General features: G+C 38.7%; 1 protein-coding gene across 2 annotated transcripts; it reads left to right on the top strand.

Moving 5' to 3' along the window:
- Positions 1–1,341: 1,341 nt before the first annotated feature.
- Positions 1,342–21,564, top strand: LOC120536191 (natural cytotoxicity triggering receptor 3 ligand 1-like). 2 transcript variants are annotated; one of them, XM_039764525.1, is made up of 5 exons: positions 1,342–1,425; positions 2,787–3,128; positions 7,550–7,855; positions 16,699–16,806; positions 19,862–21,564. In XM_039764525.1, exons 1-5 carry the CDS (start codon positions 1,383–1,385, stop codon positions 19,867–19,869), a joined length of 807 nt encoding a protein of 268 aa, XP_039620459.1. In that variant the 5' UTR covers positions 1,342–1,382; the 3' UTR covers positions 19,870–21,564. The 2 variants fall into 2 exon arrangements, with proteins under 2 accessions (XP_039620459.1, XP_039620458.1); XM_039764524.1 differs by lacking the exon at positions 19,862–21,564 and having other exon boundaries at positions 16,699–16,851.
- The last annotated feature ends 883 nt before the right edge of the window (positions 21,565–22,447 follow it).

A 22,447-nucleotide genomic window follows, 5' to 3' on the forward strand; every position in this document is an offset into this window, starting at 1 on the left:
ATCAGATCCTTGTGATACTATCTGACAAAATACAGCCATTTGTATTTAAACACTAAGTAAAGAGAGAGCCTCACAACCATGTGCTACTCAGGAAATCTCTTGGCTATGAACTGTCTAAATTGAAAGTTTCGAGCCGAATGGCTCTGATGTGAAAAAAGACAAGCAATAATAAAGTACTGACTGTACACACTGCATATTAAGTAATGGTGCTAAGTTTTTGTGTGCCCAAGTTTTTGCAGGTTAACACATGGCCAGCAAACAACAGTTTTTTTTCTTTAATACAGACATCTCTGTTCTTTCTCACCAGGATTCTGCACTTCTTTGAAACAGGAGTATAGTATTGACTGCTTCCTTTCCATTAATTGAAAGGAAAACAAATGACCTTTCTTGGTGGCTTTTCAGATTTAGTGTGGTCCTCTTTAACAGTGAGTGAAAATCAAAATGTTTACAAGACATTGTAGACATTTGGCTATTTATTATTATTATTATATTTTTTTATCATTTATGGCTTCCTAAAAGATAGCAAATGATACAGGACTTTTTACATGTTTATTGCATGGACTTGAGAAGATTTTACTGGAAGTACAATTCCTCGATTTAAAAAAAAAGTGGTAGAGTTTAATGATCACTGACCATTTTAAAATTCAATCGTTGAACTGAAAAGTTCAGGTTGTACATGAGCACACAGACACACACACAGAGAAGGGTATAGAGAATACTGCAGGGCCAATTAGTTCAGCCCCTTAATAAGAAACAGCCTCACAACATCTGACAAATTTACATGTTATAATAAAAAATAAAATAAAAAAAGCTAAGTGCTGTTGAAGAGATTACCTTTAGGTGGTGTTACTGAGTTGTGAACAATCAAAGTAGCCTACTCTTAATGGAGTAAAATGATCTTGAAATGTGACATTATGACACGTTCCTAAAAGCTTTCATATTTCTGAGCTGAGAAGGTGATATTTAGGATGTTTTTATGGGTTATGAGCAAACAAAATAGCCTAATGGAGTGGAATAGACAAAAGCACGACAGACAGACATGACTGCTTATTCTCCGAAACATTGCTGAAGAAATGATCTGGTTGCGTTCGTTCTTTGTTAACTGATGTCCTGCTCTTGGTTTGTTAAAGACCTGAAGGGTCAAATGTTGCCGAAAGGGTTTTCTGTTCTTCGCTCCTCAAAAATGGTAAAACATCCATTCTAAACCATACTTCATGAAGAGATCATTTTTATTGGTAAATTGCATTTTGTTTGCCATCTGTTCAGCTATTTTTTGTCCGCTGTTACTACCGATGTTAATCTAACCAGAAGGAAGAGGAAATGTCAGAGTGTAGTGTGAGGCTTTTAGATGTGCAGACACGAGATGAAGTGAACTGCAGAGAATGTCGTGGACAACAGCATTACTTTTGACCGCATATCTGACTGGTGAGTAACATAAAACTCTTTAGAAATGCCTATGGTCAAAATCGTACAACAGAACAATGATCACTTGGTTAACGTTCTTCATAAAATTCTTGTTTAAGTCATATGACAAAATAGTAGGCTATAGCTCTTAAAAGAAAATGAACAATTTCGCAAAATGTACGTTTTAATCTTATTTACATAAATGTATTTAAATACGTGGAAATAAACATTTCTTTCAATATAAACTACCAAATTACTGAGACTCACAATAAACAGACTCGTCTTCAAATGTGTCTATTCATTCATTTATTATTTTAAAAGTTATAAATCCAGCACTGAAATAAATTCAAATGACTAATTTGAATCTGAACAAAAAGAACACTAATCCAAAGATAATATATATTAATACAAACACCTTACAGCTCGTATTTGAATTTTATAATCTCTTGAACAATCTTGAAATATGAACTTGAAACACTGAATCTCTTTCTTCGACCAACCGCAGAATAGCATGTACTTTTTTATTTCTAGCAAATGGTATGTTTTCATTTCGAATTCTTAATTATTTAAATTAATAGAAAAAAATCTAGTGTATCTGTGTAAAATGACACGCGTGGATTGTTGATACGACTTTTGTTTCATAGCAAGTATTTGACGTACCATGTAATATATTAACGAGTGGGTTGTCGTACCCTGCAACTGCTGTGTTTCTCGAGAACATAAGAGTTCCGTTAAACTGAATTACTTATGTGAAAAGATATACATTAACTTCTTACATCACTCTTTTCTAGCTCTGCATCTAAGGAAATCATTATGATGGCCACGATAAAGACAATCGCTCTCTTCATCTTTTTCTTCTATTTCATACTAATTAAAGTGGACCCCATTACGTTTCATTCACAGACAAAACGGCTACAATTCATACAAGGTACATGGCAGTAACGGTTTAGTCAGATTTTCAGGGGATAAAATCCTCTGTCGGAACTATCTAATCCCGTGCCCAAGGTTACAGAGCATCTCCAATTTACGTGCTTGCAATTTTCCACTTTTCTGTCAAGGACTGGCTCCATCCCCACGTGCATGACTTATGAATTTTATTTACATATCCCTTGACTATCGTCCCGCTTAGTTCTCTCCTGGCTTCACCGGCTACAAGGCAAGATTCTGACACATTCTACCCCAAGCCTTGGATTTCGTAATGTATGAAAAATTTACAACAAATGTCCCAGCGGTAAAAACTGCTTTCTTTTTAAGTGCATAATTGCTTTGCCCAACTTTATGCTTTACTTAAACATTTTTGAAAATATAGTAAATAAAAGTTCACACAAAATGCAAACTTCAAATGTATCTTCATTTGTTCTCTGCTCTTTCATTTCTCTCAGGTGTCTCCTTGAGTTTAGCTGACGATCTCTTCCTCACCCCCCAGTCGGCCACTCGACTGATCGGACAGAGACTTGAATTGAACTGTAGCGTAAATAAAGAGAGAGACTGTAAAGATGCCCAGTTCTTCTGGCGGCACAGAGACATTCGTCAAAAGAGCAATGAAGACGCGGAAAGGGAAATTCAGGGTAAAGGACGGGTTTCAATCAGCACTGAGTCGCTATCGAGCTCTCTGGTCATCACGGACTTGAAGGTTACAGATTCTGGTTACTTCATCTGTTCTGTGATGTGTGTGACGATTAAAATGGAGTTCATATGGAAGAGTTCACAAGTGGAGGTGAGAGGTAAGGAACAACTAAAAAAACATCTATTTTAACAGATTAATGTATACATTTTTTAAAATAAAATAAAATTACATGTATATGTTTCCACTTTAGTTTCTGAAAATGTCTACCTTATATATTACTAGAAAGAAATTTTTTTAGTAATCTGAACTCCTTCCATAAACCCCTTCTGGGTCACATGGGCTGGTGGCTATCCACCTACATGGAGTGGTGTCATTCTATATCACAGACTACATTAATGCACACTCCCAGACTCATTAATACCAAGCCAATTTAGCATTCCCATTAAAATCATCAAATCTATATAGTATCCTGTTGAGTTTAATACAATCTTTTGGTAAATCAGTCCCTGTCAATCCTCTTAAATACTCCAGGCCATCATAGGACATGCCCAAAATATTAACTAAGTTCAGTCATCTTAGTGGAGATAAGAGGGAAAACTGAGTAGCCAGAGAAGAGCACATGGACATAAAAAAAATGTACAGACTCCACACAAACAATTGGAATTTGATCCTATAGAACTCCAAGGCTGTCATTCATTCACAGTAAGCACCGAGAAGTTATCCATTTCAGAGCTGAGAGATTACAGGCTAAGTGGGCAGCATCAAGTTCAAGACAGACACTAAACCTGGTTAAAGAGACCGGAAACAAACAAACAATAAAAAACAGACACATTGAGCCAATTAACATGCATGTCTTTGTTAAGAAAGTTGGAGTACCTGCAGGAAAATCCATGCAAACTTGGGAAGGACATGTAGACTCCACACAGACTGGGACTTGGCTGAGGAACAGGACTGAAGATTTGAGTCAGCAGTTCTAAATATGACACAATTAAGTCTGATAGATACCTCAATTCTCATCACACCTTTCTGGTCATTCAGCAAAAGAATGTGACTTGAATTTAGGTGGGTGACTCAGTAGACGTGTATCCCAAACTTGAGAGCAACAGTGCAGAGGGTATGGGACTTTTTTCCAAAACGCAGAAGTTTCAGTTTACTATTTTGTTCATTTTTTGTGTATGTTATACTATATTTTTGTCGCCTAAGGATTTCTACTAAAAAGATTAGAAAAAAGAAATAGATACAAGATGGGCCTACTGAAACAGCATTTATTTTGTATTATATTATACAGCTTTGTTTCTCATTCTAATTCTTAAACCAATACTAAATTAATATTAATTTCAATTTCAATACAATATGCAGCCACATTGTTTAATAGATTAACTAAACAAATAAACCCTGTAAATAACTGTAAAATAGAACACAATATTTGACAATACTAACATAATGCTGTCATAAATATTCACATGTAAAGCTGAAGCAGTAACATAAACCTAAATTGTATTATTAACAGTAAGTAGCATTTTAAATCTTTTGTTTCTTCATGTACGAGGGCTGTGGGGAAGTGGGAGCCTATCCCAGCAATCATTGGGCACAAGGCAGGAATAATTTGCGTTTTCAAAAAAGCTGTTGGAATGTCCTTACAGCCCACCCTGTGCCTTGTCTCCCTACATTATGCGTTCCCTGAAACACAATATAATCATGCATTTTACAAAATTGTACTGCAGTTTTTATTCATAATACAGTAATGGGTTAAAACAGAATAGCATATCAGAATTATTGTTTTTACATTTTTGTTAGCAATTACTTGAGTAAGAAAGCGGAATTACTTTGGTTTTATTCATTTAAGACATAACACCTTCAATTTGCCTTTTCACACAAACTTATTTTAAGTATATTTTATGAACAGACTTTTTTTTTTTCTTTTTTAACCAGTAAATCAAACATCTAACAGTTCATTTACCTCAAGATGCCTTATACAATTGTTTAAACCACCATCGACTATGGAGAAAATTAAAGAAATTACAAAACGGTGCAATAAGCCAATTATTTTTTAACAAGCAGAAGTCAACGCTAAACTTCTCTCTCTCTCAAGACAAATCTGTTGTTTTTTTTTTTTCAGGGTACTCCTCATTTCTTCATGAAATGTATACCGCATTATGGATGCATGGCTCTATACTCAAAATATACAAGGGAAGTTCAAAAAGTTTCCAAAAAAATTGCGGAAACTTTTTGAACATCCCTCATGCCGCAATTACCCGCCTAATTTAGTAAACCTGACTAATAGTACCAAGGTTTTTCTCTGAATTGTGAGGAACACACAACTGACTTTTATCTATAGTTAACTTATGTTACCTAACAAAATATTAGGTGTTAGATAATGGCTTACTCAACTCTTTGTAATTAAATGGGTTTGCCAAATAGATGGCAATTTAACGATGAGCACAACAAGACCAGTTGAAAGCCCAAGTACCTTGTCGTCTTCGTTTCCAGATTAACTGTTCTGTTTTCTAAAACAAATCAAGCTAACCAATTAACTACCCTTTTAGTGCCTCGATCTTTTCATTTTCAAAAACTGGTTTGCCACAAAGGTATAGGTCAGAGGTCCTCAATCACCATCCTGGAGGGCTGCAGGTTTTTCATCCAACCTAATTGCTTAATAAGAAGCCCTTATTGCTCAAGTAACACTTCTGCTGCACTTTAGTTGTCTCGCTCGTTAAGATTTTGAACCTTTATTGCTTATTTTAGTCTTAAACAGCTGTATTCTTGGTTTTTAATTGCTCCTGATTAACAATAACATGCAAATGACAAAAGAGAGCAGAATTTCTCCATTTAGCTTACCATTTACACCCCTGTGTGTATTTATTGTGCACTATTGGGTTTAATTAAATACTTGGAAGGAAAGTGAAGAGAAAAAAAGTGAAGGACTGAGAATTACTCCTCCATTATGGCCTTCAAATCATTTGGATGACATTCTTAGAAAGAGGAAGAAAATCCAGGATATGAGAATTACCTGACATAGCAGAGTTAAAGCACTGACAAGCCATGAAATTAAAATTGGGAAGAATTGCTTTCTAATTAACAAAAACCTCCAAGCAATGTGACCTCCAGGACTGTTATTGAGGACCCCTGGTATAGGTAAAACAAGCCGATTCATGGCAGTTTATTTTATTTTTTGAACATGTCCACATACACCATCAGGGCGACTCTAGAGCTCACCCTGGGGCCCGACTCACAAAGGTGCTTTTGCATATGAAAGGGGGAAAAAACTGCCTAATAAAAGAAAAATCCAAGTTTAACTGAAATCAGACATTCACAGCAACACCATGGCGGCACCCACCACTACTCCACTTAAATCCTTATGACTATAAACATGTCCAGTCAGCCCTAAAAAAATAAAAATAATAAAAATAAAACTTTTAAAAGAAAAAGTACAAGTGGGTAAGGCATGATCAGAGCAGGTGTCATAAAGTTCACATTTATAGTACTTTACTGATATTTTGCAGGGTCTTGAACTAAGAGTGGGGGACAACACTGAGTCTAAAATGTGTGCAACAATACATTCCATTCAAGGCATCGCTTTACCTTAATGATTGGGGGTTCACAATTGACGTGTCCCTTGAGGTTTCCATTTTCCTTCTTGGACAGTTGCTTTGTGGAAAAGTGTATGAATTTAATTTAGTAGCCAGGTTTTTGTTTTTTTTTAATTGCTTCAAGTCTTTTACCTTATGATGGCGTGTCTACTGTGTCCAAACCAATATAAGTCTATAGCTTAACCAAAGCCTGAAATATTTAATAAAGATTTGACTTTAGATCAGTATTGACAGCTTACCATAGCAGCATGAAGTCAAAGGCTGAACTATTTTTTAATTATTTATTTATTTTGTTTTATTTTATGATCTCCAATGGCACAGTGTTGTATATTGAGTGTTGGGTTTCTGCATGTGTGTAAGTGCCACATATTTGATGGACACACCTGCCTTTGTATTGTCATCGTGTGTGAACCTGCAGTGTTGTACTCCGCATTACAAAGCTCTGCTTGCACTCGTCTTTCATGCTTAGGCACTCTGTGGCATATTTGCTGTGAAATGAAAATACTGTGGGCTTAATTTGTACTGTAATCACATATCAGACCCCATGAAAATGCAGTGCCCCTCTGCTAAATTTATTTGGGCACCAACCCTGTAATGAACAGAAAAGGAAATTAAATTTACTCGATATAAAGTTGGTATTTTTAATTATACTACTTCAATGCTTGTACTTAATTTTTGACATATACCGTGTTTATAATGGTGGAAGTGAGGAGTGGAGGTTAAGCTTGGGGCCTTTTAAGTTTGGAACCACTGATGTATTAATGTGGCATTGAGTTTGGTTGTTGGGGGGATTCAAAAGACCTGTCCGAATTGCCCCTGGCTACAGGCAACAGAGTATTTTTTTTTAAATATTTTAAATGCATTTTTCTCTAAAATGTTTGTCACCTTGATTTAGCAGTGTACCTGTAAAATACAAACCTTATCTGTTAAGAGCTGTGAATTTTAATTCTCAGTAAGCTATGCTTGTCCACTCATTTTTATGTCACAGCTGTCCCCAAACTGGACCTCCATTACCAGACAGCAAGTGAAAACCCCAGCATCCTCCTCCTGACCTGCAGTGCTGTGGGCTTCTACCCTCCAAATATAACCCTGTCTTGGGACCACTCTCTTCATGAAGTGACCCATTCTATTCTGCCAGACGTTCCCACACTCCTTCAGGATGGCACCTACAACATCAGCTCCATTCTGCATGTCAAGACTTCCCTATGGATCCCAGGGGAAGAAATTGGGTGTGTGGTGAACCACAGCTCTCTGACACGGCCACTGAGGAAGAACATCACGCGAGAAGGTGACTGTGAGTGTCTTTAAAAAATTATTTCAAACTAACAGTGTAAGCGTTCATTTACTATCAAAAATTTTACATGAATGATTAATATGAAAATATTAGCCAAATTGTGAAAGGTAGTCTTCAGTGACACATGCAACACTTATTTATCTAGAAAGGCTAATAACTATCACTGATAGTCATCATCCTTCAGATGATGAAAACTGACAATTTATACATTTTCAGAAAGAAATAAAAATCAATGTTTCCATTCATCTCTTCCCAAACCTTCTACATCCAGACCCTATAAAGGAAATGCTGAACAAAATGCCAGAACAAGGAGCAAAAGTCTCCATTGGGCTCACTCACCAATTTAGGATGAACAATTGCTCAAAACCTTTACATCTTTGAGACGTGAGAAGAAAACACAGAACATAAAGAAAAATGCACATGGCCAGCAGAATCGGTGTAATGAAAAAAATAGCATGCACATACGCAAATTCAGTGTGCCAATCTGAGTCACCAGTTTAACCTTAACTTACAAGCACACTTTTGGAAAGTGAGAAAAATATGTAATAAACTGAGATAATATAAACCAACAGGGGGAAAAAATATAGAAATCACATGCAGACACTAAGCAGGCTTATAATCATAGTGAGCTTGTACAGCTTCAATACTCTATTATTAACTCTTTAGTGTCAATTTGAGGCTCCTGAATGATGACTTATGGCTTAAGTCAGGGGTGCCCAATGCGTCGATCGTGATCAACCGGTAGATCACAAAGGTAGTGCAGGTAGATCGCGTTGCATTCAAAAAAATTTTTTTTTAAACGTTAGTCTATCATATATCCTCCCTATGGCATTTGCAACTTGATTGACATACAGGGCGGCCAGTCTGAGATCTCTTTTCTTCTAAGACACTGGTCATCACGCACGATCAAACGCGTGAGCTACTGCAAAACTCCGGCTGTGATCTAGTTAGCTTTCCAATTTTTATCAACTAAAGAAGGGATTTAAAAAAAAATGTTTAGAGAGGGTATGGGCTGGATGTGGAATTGGAAGAGGATTTTTTTTCTCATAATGTCACAATCGAAGTGTGTTTGTCTGATCTGTCAATCATTGCTATTCTAAAGAAGGAAAATGTGGAAAGGCATTTTCGAACTGTTCATAAAAACTACGAAACTGACTTCCTTCCGAAAAGCGATCTGAGAAAGAGAAAGGAGAGGGAACTAAAATCACAGTTAATCAGACAGCCGTCATTTTTCACTCGGCTGAATTCAAAAGCTCCTTGACTACATTATTCGGCTTTACTTATTTATGCGAGTCAGCCATTTCCCTCATGAAGAGTATTAAATCCAAATACTGTAGTGACCATAAATGTATTGAACTGCTATTGTGCCATAAAAGTTATTCAGTTATGTAAGGTACGACAACATATATTTTATGTATAAAGTATACTTAGAGTGTATATATATATATATATATATATATATATATCCTCTTTAATAAAACCCCTGTGTGCATCCAGGTGTCTGTGTGTGTGTCTTCTGGTGAAGTATACATGCGCTGGGCCACACGGCACGTGTTCAGTCCCTTCCTGAGCATCCCCTGTGCAGAGAAGAGACACACACAGGTGCTTGCGCGCGCGACACAGACAGACACACACACAGGCGTGTGCGCGACAGATACACACGCACACAGGCGCGCACGAGACAGATAAACACACATCACACAGGCGCGAGACAGACAGACACACACATACAGGCACGCGTGCAAAAGATACACACGCACACAGGCGCGCGTGAGACAGACATACACACACACACACACACATGCGAGAGACAGACACACACACGCAGGCCGGCGAGAGAGACACACACAGGCGCACGTGTGCATTGTTGCAATGTTACTTTTCTTGGTTGTTTATTAAGTCGTAAGGCTATAGCGCGAACTCTTGCAGTGTTAGTTTTCTCTGTTGTTCAAGGTTTTCTTAGTGTTATTCAGTGTTTTTACATTTAGTTTACTATTACGCTGTGCATTCAATGGTATAATTAACTATATTTGTGCTTAAAACTTAAAAAATATATATTTACATACAGTTCATATGGTCTGGAACGGATTATTTGTATTTACAAACAGTCCTATGGGTGAAATTACTTCGGTTCACGACCAAATCGGGTTACAACCAGAGTTTTGGAACAAATTATGGCCGTGAAATGAGGTTCCACTGTATTACTGTCAGACAAAATTACAGGCATTTTACGGAAATACAAACCAGTATTACTGAGAGAGAAAATTAAAGGCACACAATACAGTGACGCATATTACAGCCACATACAAGGTTCCTTGCCATTTAATATAAACTGTTCCTACTAATGTTTATGCACCACTGTTCTAGCGCCCATTATTGTAACGGGCTTAATGTCTAGTATATATATATATATATATATACATACTAGATATATAAGAGAGAGAGGTTAGTACTCCGAGGTTAGTACTCTGCCAATCTCCTCTGGCATGTCCTTTCATGTTCCCGTTTAGGTCCTTCCACAGCCCCCTACTCGCACGTGCGTGACATGACCCCCAGCCCAGACCCATCGGGTCGGTGGGCCCGAACCGAGAGGTCGTGAATCCGGGAGAGGGCATCGGCGTTGACTTGAAGGGGACGTCGACGATAAGTGATGGTAAACTTATAAGGCTGAAGGTCTAAAAACCACCTGGTGACTCAGGAGTTCGACTCCTTATGAAGTGCCATCCACTGTAAGGCGGCATGGTCCGTCACCAGAGTGAACTCGTGACCCAACAAATAGTACCTGAGATGAGTCACCGCCCACTTAATAGCCAAGGCCTCCCTGTCCACGGCCGCATACCTGGTCTCACGATCCAACAGTTTCCGGCTTAGGTAAAAAACAGGCCTGTGTCCGAAGCATCGGTCTGGAGAAAAAAAGGCAAAGAAAAATTAGTAGTTTTCAAAATTGGTGCCGAGGTCAGGGCCTTCTTCAAGTCACTAAATGCCTGTTCTGTCTTCTCGTCCCATGCCACATATAAAGGAGCCTGTTTCTTTGTGAGATTAGTCAAGGGCGCTGCCCTTTCGGAGAAACGGGGCTCGAACCGGCGGTAATACCCCACTAACCCCAAGAATGCTTGCACCTGTTTCTTGGTAATCGAATGGGGCCATTCCAAGATGTCTTTTATTTTGGAACATTGTGGTTTTACTTGTCCTCGCCCCACTAGGTAGCCTAAATATTTGGCCTCCTGTAGTCCAAAGAAACACTTGCGTGGGTTAATGCGGAGACCGGCTTTTGCTAGCGTTGAGAGAACCCTAAATACCTGCAATATATGTTCCTCCCAGGTGTCGGAATAAATGACTACATCATCAAGGTAGGCGGCACAATAGGACTGATGGGGCCTGAGCACTCTATCTACCAGACGTTGGAAGATCGCCGGTGCCCCGTGCAGCCCAAATCGGAGAACCTTATATTGCCATGTCCACTAGGGGTACTAAAGGCAGTTTTTTCTTTTGCAGATGCCGCTAAGGGAATTTGCCAGTTCCCTCTCTGGTCATGTCAAGAGTAGTCAAATATCGGGCCATACCCAATCTTTCAATAAGGTCATCGACCCGAGGCACTGGGTAAGCATCGAATTTGGAAACCTGGTTCAGATGTCTTAAGTCATTACAGAATCTCCAAGAGCCATCTGGTTTAGAAACGAGGATGATAGGGCTGGACCATGGACTGTGACTTTCTTCAATAACGTCCAGGTTCAACATCCGTTGGATTTCCAGCTCTACTTCTGCGCGTTTAGCCTCCGGGAGGCGATAGGGTCTTTCCCTGACTACCACCCCGGGTTCTGTAATGATATCATGTTCAATCAGCGAAGTACAGCCAGGTGATTTGCTACCTACCTCAGGGACGGCTAATATGGTTTGCTCTAATTCCTGTCTTTGTTGGGTTGTCAGTTCTGGACCGAAGTTAAGAACCGACTTATCTGCGAAAAGGGAGAGGGCCATCCCGGAGAGCGGAGTTTCTTCCCTGATTCTCCATGGCTTTAATAAGTTCACGTGGTAGACCCTCTCGCTCGGGCGATGATTAGGTTGTTTTACCAAATAATCGACGAGCCCTTTTCTTTTTTTGATCTCATAAGGGCCCTGCCAATGAGCTAATAATTTAGAATGGGATGTGGGCACAAGCACCATTACTCGATCTCCCGGGTGAAATTCCCGGAGTACTGAGTTCCGGTTGTAAAACCTAGCTTGCGCTGTTTGAGCACGTATCATATGTTCTTTTAAAACAGTGTCGAATTTTAGTTAATCTATCACGCAGTTGCGTGACATATTCTAATACATTAGTAGAAGGCGAGGTTTCGTCTTCCCACCCTTCTTTTACTACATCCAAATGTCCCCGGGGTTGGCGTCCATATAGGAGCTCAAAAGGGGAAAAACCCGTGGAGGCCTGAGGCACCTCCCGGTAGGCAAAAAGCACGAGAGGCAACAGCTAGTCCCAGTTTCTACTGTCCGCGCTGGCTACTTTGCGCAGCATCTGCTTGAGTGTCTGGTTAAACTGTTCTACCAACCCGTCCGTTTGCGAGTAATAGACAGACGTTTTTGAGATGCTTAACGCAAAGTAACTTGGCCACCTCCCTGAAAGTATCTGAAGTAAAGGGAGTACCTTGATCCATCAGGACTTCTTTAGGTATTCCCACTCTGGAAAAAAGAAGGACTAATTCCCGTTCAATACTTTTTGTATTAGCGGAGCGCAACGGAACCGCCTCTTGGTATCTTGTCGCATAATCAACCATGACTAATATATATTTATGGCCACGGCTCGAGGGTTCTAGGGGTCCAACTAGATCGATACCGATCCGTTCAAAGGGAATATCAATTAGGGGAATTGGAACAAGAGCAGCACGGTCCCTCCTAGGAATCTGACGTATCTGACACTCCGGGCAGGACTGGCAAAAATGTCTGACCTCCTTGTTTATTCCAGGCCAATAAAAGCGGAGTTTAATTCTCTCTAACGTTTTTTCCGCACCGAGATGGGCGCCTAGGAGGTGGGCATGACCTAGTTCGCACAACAATTTCCGAACATCACCCTCATGACTAGCGACCCGATACAACAGATCGTTATCCAAAACAAAGTAGGGCTCCGGTGGCAGGGAACCAGTAGCCAATTGGCCATTAATAGACACAACCGCATTTCTGGCGAACTTTAGGGAGTCATCATTCCACTGCTCCCGTCTAAACGAGGCGGGCGTAGATCTAAATTGATGATCCATATTATCTAAAGGATCAACAGGTCCTGATAAAATATTAATTTTATGGCTGGGGCCCTCTCCTGGATCTATTTCTGGGATTGGGTCCGTCGCCTGAATATTTTCCTCCGTCCCGCCTACGTCCTTACTGTTCGCCAGTAAGCATGGCGTGGGGGCCGCGGGGAGGGTGTCTTGTCCCTCCATAATAAGACCCAACTTGGTTATAGGAGTGGATTTTAGTCTACCGCGGTTAATCTGAGACCAGTCTTGTCCTAAAATTACAGGAAAGGGAGGTTCAGGTAACACAGCCACAGTCAGCGGAGTTAAATTTCCCTCCCATGAGATGTAACAGCGAGCGGGCTTATAAGATCTGGTCTTTCCATGCACACAGGTAACTTTTGTATATTGCCTAAGCCACTGTTGCGGTAGAATAAAACGGCGAGCTACAATGGTATCAAACAAAGCCACAACCATATACCCGTTCACCAACACCACTCCCAAGTTCGGAATTGCCAGAGGATTAGACAGAGCACAGTATCTCTCACTGGTGGCCCAACTGCAGTCCATCGGTTCCACATTCCCCATGTTTAGAGGACAGGCTGGCAGCAGATGTCCGGCCTCACAACACTTGAAACAGTGCGGTCCGGACGGTTTTTCTCGGAGTTTGGAGGAGGCTTCCGCAGCACGGCGGGAGGGCTCAGGGTTAGCAGTGCGTCCCTGTCGAGTACCGCAAGCCGGCCTTTCTGATCCCCCGGTTTGGTGCACCGCGAGTTGACGCTCCAGGACCTCTAAGAGACCCTTCATGTCCTTGAATGGATGTCTTCGGACCTGCTGGGCGAGATAGCTAGGCATGGCATTAACTAAACCTTCGCATGCTACTTGTTCAACCACTCGGCATGCCTGTGGTCCTTCTGGCCTTAGCCAGTGACCCATCTTACCCCAAAATTCAAAAGCTTGAGCTCGGGCAGGGCGATCCGGGTCAAATTGCCAATTCCTCCATTCACTCGCCTGCTGGTCCAAGGTTATGCCATAGCGGCTGAGTATTTCAGCTTTCAGGAGGTCATAGTTCGTGGCTTCCTCCTCGGGGAGATCATAATAAGCCCACTGCGCGGCCCCCTTCAGGTACGGCGCTAATATGGACGCACACTCTGTCCGCTGCCACTGATTCCAGGTGACGGTGCGTTCAAAAATCCCTAAATACGATTCAATGTCATCCGCCTCGGAGAGTGGAACGATAGGAGGAGGTAGAGGTCGAGGCAGATCAGGTCTTACTGCTTCTGCTGAGGCCAACCGGGATCTGGTATCCTCCAACTGGCGTTTGGCCGCGGCTTGTTCTAGCTGCAGAGCTTGGATTTGTGCTGCCATTCCTGTCAGTACGGAGTTAAGGTCCTGTCCTTCAGACATTTTTTGAAATTTCTGAATCCTGCCGACTACGCCACTGTAATAAAGAGTCCAGACAAATATAAAGGTTTGGGGTTTTTCCGGCCCCGTATACTGTCAAGATGAGTCAAAGTAGAATTGTACATTAATTGTAGGTTCTAACAGAGACTGCCCAAATGGTGGAATGGGGGAAGATTTATGATGAGGGACTGGAAATGAAGAGTGATGCATGCTAGGAAGGAACCGAGATGAATTCTGGGATTGATGACATCATGTCTAGAGGAATCCAGTTATTCACTTTACTCTGCAGACATGTTCGGCTGATCAGTGAGGCAAACTTTTCACATTTGTTAGGACATCTTGAAAGCAACAAAAGTAATTACAGTGCCCACAACAAGTATTCACCCCTTGGACATTTTCACAGTGTTTGCTATTCATTAAATTACAATGGATTCAAGTAGTCTTTTTAGCACTGATTAACAAGGGGAAAAAAAACCACACACACATACGCACAAATTTGGTAACCTCAGCAAAGTCTAAATTAATTACAAATTTAAAATGCAGTATAATTGAACATGTAATTTTTTACCTGCTGAGCCGGTATCACCACTTCAAGAGAGGCCCATCAAATCAACGAATTAAAAAGGCTGGCTCAGTTATGAGACCCTCTGGACTCTGGTAAGAGAGAAAGACAACAACACGGAGTGCTATTATGACCGACAGCAATACACCTGCATACTGCCTCACTGTGACTGCAAAGACGACGTTTTCCTTTGTTTTAATTTTTAGTCATTCTTGTGTTCATTCAGACCATAGGTTCTATCTACTTATTCAGCTTTGTTAACAAGCCATACTCCACACTGGGGAAAATAAAGTTCTAGAAAGCTCTATATTCTTTCCTCTTCTATCCAGTAGTTCTGTCTGATTTGTGCCTAAAGCAACAAAGATATGTTCTGGTAACCTGTAGTCCTACCATGAACAAAATAGTTTAGAAATGGTGGATGGATTATTTTTTTTTCTTAGAATGATTTAAGGTTAAATTAACAAAATATATAACTTTTAATTGAAAGAAAAAATCCATCCATCCATCCATTATCCAACCTGCTATATCCTAACTACAGGGTCACAGGGGACTGCTGGAGCCAATCCCAGCCAACACAGGGCTCAAGGCAGCAAACAAACCCACACACACACACAATAGGAAAAGAAAAAAAATGTATCAAATTTTCAAGTACAAAGTGCATTACACTAAATAGGTGGCTCATCAAAACTTATTCCACCTTATAGGCATCATAGAAAACAGCAAGGCAACCGCACATAGGTCTCCCTAAAAGGGTGCTATCACTTAGTCAAACCAAGAGTGTGGTGTTTCCTGTCTGCCTCTCTACTGTAACAATGTCACAACTTTGGATGAACAACAGTCAGGTCATCAAGTGAGCCCCGTCTCATAAATGGTGTTTTGTCAAGTTTAAGGCTCACAACACCAAGAAGGTCACAACAGTGTGTGCGTGTGACAGAGGCTTAGCCAATTACATAAACGGTACATAAAACGGTTTAACATCATCCAAGTCAGATTCGATTAACATGTAAAATCTTTTAAAACTGACACAGACACACCCTAATGTAAGCCTTTTTGGACAATCTCAGAAGTAAACTCCAATTGTAATCATATGAAGCAAGCTTCTGCTATTCTATTTTAAAATGTAATCTGATTAAATACTGCCATAAAAATATTAAGATTATTAGGACGTCTTAATAATATGCACAAAGTTTATTTAAAATCAAACTTTCCAATTAAATCATTACTTGTCATTATCTAATCTCTGGAAAAATAACCATATCAATTACACAACATGTCACTCACAAACCTGCTTAATCCAATTAATGGGTTCAGAAGGCTGGAACCCTTGCATCAGATACAAATCAGGACCAGACAGATCAAGAGCCAATCCATAACAGTGCTCATTCAGGCTCATATTCACAGTCACACTGGGCCAGTTTCACATTGCTTATCAACCTGTCCTGCACATCTTTAAGGATGTGGGAGTAAACTGGAGTACTCGAAAGAAAAATCCAAACAGACACTGAGAGTGTGCAGACTTCATATATACACCACAGAGGCTCGGAATTCAAATCCAGAAAGGTGATCAATGCCATAGTAGTGCTAACCACTGCACTAAAGTTCCAAATAAAATAGTGAAACAGTCATCTTGTGGTTAAGTAACAGTTTTATTCTCTTCATAGTTTCAGAGTCAAGAAACTGGCACTGGTACCTGCTATTTCCTGTCACTGTTCCTTTCCTTATTTGCACTTGTTTGTTGGTCAAAATTTGGAGAGCTCTTCATGAAAGAGGTGAGTCACATGGGTAAGTCTGAAAGGGAAATGCTAACCACAACATCTGAGTACTTGTCTCCATTGTCACCACAGCACCTCTGTTTTAGGTAAACAGACATTGTACCTTTGATTAAATTAGACGCCTACTTCAAGTCTACCAGTTTCCAGCCTCTGCACTGCATTTAGGCTGATAAAATATATTGTGAAGTGTTCTTATTCACAAAATAATTTACTTGGCAACACTAAGCAAAACTTTGGCAAACATAGGAATTTCAAATTGTATGATTTCAAAATCCTACTCAGGACTGCAAATGGAGGGTTTTCAGAACACCAAGATTTCTATTAATTTAATTTGCTAAAAGTTATTTATACATTTCTTACTGAGGTTCCTAAAGGTAAACTGAGGATTTTATTGGCACATTTGGCTTTTATGAAAAATGTATCAAGAATTATTTTGTAATAAACAAGTAGAAGGAAGTAACACCATGTAAAATATACTGGTAAAAAATTTCTACATCTGCTCAATTGTATTCCATTTAACATAAGTTTTGGACTTTAAGCATTGAAATTCTCATGATGAAGTTTTCCATTTTTCTGTTTCTGGCCCACAGAAGTGCCTCTGCACTGAGGTGATGTAAACCTTGACAAGGTGGGTAGTGTAGATCTTAAATATTTAAAGTTGATGTGGTTAGAATCTAAGCAGTATGAAAAGATGGTTTCATTGTATTTTGTCAATTTTTCATTACAATGCAGATATTTTGAGTATTTTTTTTATATCTATATGCTATTGTGGACGTGGCAGAAAAACTGGAATGCCTAGAGAAAAAAAGTCATATTGGGATAGGGAACATGAGCAAATTCACAACATCCAAGTATGTTTCACCATCATAGATAGTACATATAAAATAATTGTACTGTTTCTGTAATCACATTTATTAAGTGTAATCCCTTTTAGAGTGTTACTACATTTTTTTTAATATATTGTCAGGATAAACATCCATTGGTTTACAAATGCATGAAAAGTATTCATTTCTCACTACAGATATGAAGGATTGAAAAATAATGGATTAAGGATTTGGCAATAAACAAATAAAATAAATAAATGATTAATTATTAATTAAGGATCTTTAGCATTTAATGATTGTACTTTATTTTGACTAAAGATTAAGCACTTCAATAAGAAAATAAATTTTACAAAATCAAAATATATTAAAAAACATCCTAATACCTTCATCATTTACAGATCTTAGGTAAAACATCTTAGGCAATATAACACAGAAATTTGATTTGCAAACAGAACAATGAAGCTTTATTGAATTGTTTGATTTTACAAACATTTAAATATAATCCGATAATACTCAGGAAACTGATTATCCCATAATTTTACAAAGTGATAATAAGATCATCCCATATTTAAAACACATTGTCTTGTACTGCAAAATATTTACATTTCATTTCCAATTAAAAAATAACTGGTTTGTAGTATAAAGTCATGATATAATTAACATTTCACTTACAGAATATTAACACATTTTAATACTTTGAAACAAGGGAAAAAGCAAAAAGGTACCATTTAAGATTTGAAGGACAGAAAATGTTGCTATTTTTAATTTATTCTCTGCTTTATTAATAATAGTAGAAAAGTTTTATTTTTGAAGAAGATGTTAGAAAACGTATGCATGGCATACCATTTGGGAGTGTCCATGGACTGGGTTGTAGTGGTCGCGAAGACGGAGGTTTGTTAATGTTATTACGGGGTCACCGGGAAAACTTCCAGTCTTGACCCAGGATGCACACAGAGACTCTGATAAGCAGCTTAACGAATCGATCAATAATAACGTATATATTAATGAAATAATGAAAAGAAAAAGCAATATTTAACAGAAACTGCCAGCGATGATAATTTAAAGCCGAATGAACAACAAAACCATCGACACTACTTAGTAAACAATTGACACTCACAATATACTTCAACAAAACTGTGACCACAGCAAATACCAACAGTGTGTGGCATGAAAAACCATGTGAACAGCCTTCTGAATTAAACAAAATTTTTTGCCCTACCTGATTCAAGTTGTAGCATTAAGATTTGGAATGCTCGGGAGCACCCAAGATGAAGACTTCCCCAACCAAGATGAAATCATAAAGACAAGTAGGCACAGGACAGCATATACACCAAGACAGAAACTCTAATCTACGTATGTTGTAGTCTCAGTCTAAGTGTGTTTATAATGAGTAGAAACAAACACAGGAAGAAGATCGCTATACCCTCAGCATCTTTTTGATTCCCTTTTAAAGAGCCCACTTAATGGTTCTTCTTCCCAGCAACCCATGTGCCTTCCAAAGCTGCCCAATGGCGCAATACCTCCAGGGTCACTGCGAGTTGTAGGCAATTTTCGTAGTGCTTCTGCAGGGTTTGCCGTTTTGAAAGTCGGTACGTCTTTAATTTTTAATTTACTTCATCAAAACGACAGCTATCGTTTTTTGCTGCTTAAATATTTTATAACAGTGTATGAGAAATGTGTTAGAGATTTACACACACAGAAGCACATGCAAGCACACGTGGGTGACTCTGCTGCCTCTCACACTCCACCTCTGCCCTCCTTCATTGCTCAAGAATCCTGTCTTCAATTCAGATTCACAATATTATGGGAAAGATGTTTTTTGTATTGATCTTCAGTGCTGAGTTTTCTGGAAGTAACTTAATATTTTAGCAAACATGCACACATTTTTTTAAAGTTTTGAACATGCGAATGGATAACAGACATTTGGATTATGCAATACGATTTTTTTTTTGCTGTAAATCATGGAGGTTTTTCCATTTTTTTTTTACTATTATCCAGAATTGGTCACCATTTAGTCCAATTTAGTGTTCACTACGTACTTTTATTTTTGGGTAGACTATTTCTTTAACTGTTGCCTTTTGAAGGAGTGCATAGAGTTCCAACAACCCTTAACATCCTCCTATGCTTATGAACCTGTAAAGATATTGTGGCAAAGTATGTAATTATTGTGCAGTTTGTCCTTTTGTTTTTCTGTATGTTGAATTATTTATTTATTTATTTTTGTTTAGGCCCTTGAAATCATTACTGCTCCATGTGTGGAACATATGCAGACATTGGAATGCCTCAACAAAACTGCTATGACATTCTGATCATGGATTGGTTTCAGTCTGTGCCATTGTACTGATAACTAGTATGATTACAAAAAGAAAAAAACGGTCAAAGAAAAGTCTCAGTTGGCAAGAGTTTTTGAAAAATTTTTCTTCATTAATTTGAGGCTAAACAGTGGCGACTGTAGGTCACATTGCAACCTTCCTGCCGCAATGCCGCCCCCAGTATATAAGACCAAAGCTGCACTATGAAGTATTGTGTTTAGCTGTGCAGTAGATGGTACTATTGTGCCACAACCAAATCAAGGTTGCAGTCGTTTTGAGTTGCAATAAGATTCTTTAGAAAGACAAACAAATTCAGTAACTCAGCGTTGGCAAAGAGTTGTAGTTTACTGATGGATGGTCTAAATAAAAAGACCCAGATAAACAGGTGACACCTTTACTAGTTCTAAAACCTTCATATGCTGGTATGCTTGCCATTTCTTTTACCATCACCTCCCATTATTGCACTTCTACTTCAAATATTTGTATGTACATACATATGTACATATGAATATAAGAGCAGGTGATACTTCAGTTCATAACATGTTATTCTCAAACCTTCTAAATCCAATTCAAGGTCACAAGAGTCCTGGGCCTGTCCTGGTAAATTTTTGTTAATGTGTTATGACTTTAAAGTGAATAGGATACAGCAGCAGAGGACCACCCCAGTATCCACTCCTACCAGTTAAGATCAGCAACATGAGACTACAGTGGGCATATGATCATGAAGATGGGATGATGGAAGATTGAGAAAATTTCATCCAATTAGATGTATCTCTAGTTACTGAGACATAAATATTAGGGTCAGAATTTTGGATAAGCAGTAGAAGTGCATGGATCTTTCCTGTCTTGTGTCAACATTATAGGCTGGCAATGGAAATGTGGTGAAGAGGCAATGAGACTTCTTAACACCAGTTGCATATCATTTGAATGGACGAGCGTACCTACTCATTATTGATGACCACGTGCTTTCCCTTATGGCCACAGTTTGCCTTTTTCAAATGCCTACTTCCAGCAGGATAAAGTACAAAAACACAAAGCATGCATCATCACAAGATGGTTCAAAGAACATAAGGGGGACTTCCGTTTACTCCAGTGATTTGCAAGTCTGCAGATCTCAATCTAATTTAGAGGTCTTTTGGAATAAAGTGAAATGTGGACCAAAAATCCGAAGCAACTGTTTATCTTGATTGTGTCACCATGGACCAAAATCCTATAATAAATGTTTCCAGCACCTGGCTAAATTCATACTGCAAAGGATTCAGACTGTTCTGAAGGATAAAGGAGTCATAAAGTAAAATGCCCATTGAAAGTAAATATTACAAGTATAATAGCCTAGCTATCTCTGTTAAAAATGCTGTTAAAGTTCAAATAAATATGTAATGTGTAAATGTAGCTCTTAGAACCTGTTTTGATTTCTCACATGGTGTTGTTCTGACTGAAAATTGTTTGTTTTGCCTTTTTCTTAAGTGAAGTTGGTTTTCTCTGGCTTTACAGTCTAATTGCATAACATACTGTTTGGTGGACTGGCACCCATTGTGAAACAATTTGGGTTATTGTGTAAAATAATAAAAGTAAGACGAGCACCTGTTACTGTCAATGAGTGATACGACTGAGGAAAAGTAATTACAGCAGATCAATGTAAAGGAGCTCAACTAAATAAATGAAGCTGAATCTACAAGTCATGGGTTTAAGTCTATACATTCACTACACAATCATCCACTGCCAAGCTCCAGCTTCACTGCCTGGCCAATAGTTACAGGAATTAACTTTACAGATGTTAAGCATTTTTTGCAGGTCAATTACCACCTTTTGTTTTTCTTCACGTTTGCTGTTTGTTCTTGTTTAATGTATATTATTGCAATTTTCCTTCTTTAATATTACTGTACTTTTTTAATCAGATATTTTAACTGTTTATTAATGCTGTTTGTTTTATTTAATTAATCTGCTCTGTCTATATTCTACTGTAATATGGAAAGTGTGTTTAAGATTGAAGTCAGGGAGCACCTATTTATGGAAAGAGTTATTTTATCTGGAGACATATAGTTGACGCAGAAACCTTAATCTTTAAGAAGAATCTGATGATGATGATGATGATGATGATAATAATAATAATAAAGTGCTCTTTCCTATGCTCAAGGTGCTTCACAGAGTTTCAGAAAGAAGAGCAGGGTATATGCGACATTGGATACAAATATTTTCTGCATAGAACACTAAAATAGATAAATACAGGATATACCAAGAATAAACGAAATACAACAATAAACCTGAGCAAAATGCTAAATTCAATACTAAAAAGAAAGGTCTGAACAACTAACTTGTGGTATAACATGAGCACACATTATCCCGAGCATCTGTACAGAAGGGTAAACTGAAAGAAAGGTCAGAATGTTGTGTCGAGTTAAACGCCTTCCTGAACAGAGGAGTTTGAAGTTGTTTTTTTTAAAGATGAATTGAGTCAGCTGATCTCATTAATTTCAGGAGGTCATTCCAAAGTCTGGACGC

The sequence above is a fragment of the Polypterus senegalus genome, chromosome 10, assembly GCF_016835505.1.
Source record: "Polypterus senegalus isolate Bchr_013 chromosome 10, ASM1683550v1, whole genome shotgun sequence".
In the NCBI taxonomy this organism is placed as follows: Eukaryota; Metazoa; Chordata; class Cladistia; order Polypteriformes; family Polypteridae; genus Polypterus; species Polypterus senegalus.

Coding starts and splice junctions, on each gene's coding strand:
- LOC120536191 (XM_039764524.1), top strand. CDS start 1,383: ATGTCGTGGACAACAGCATTACTTTTGACCGCATATCTGACTG. Junction 1,426..2,786: donor TTTGACCGCATATCTGACTG/GTGAGTAACATA, acceptor CATTTCTCTCAG/GTGTCTCCTTGAGTTTAGCT. Junction 7,856..16,698: donor CATCACGCGAGAAGGTGACT/GTGAGTGTCTTT, acceptor TTCTCTTCATAG/TTTCAGAGTCAAGAAACTGG.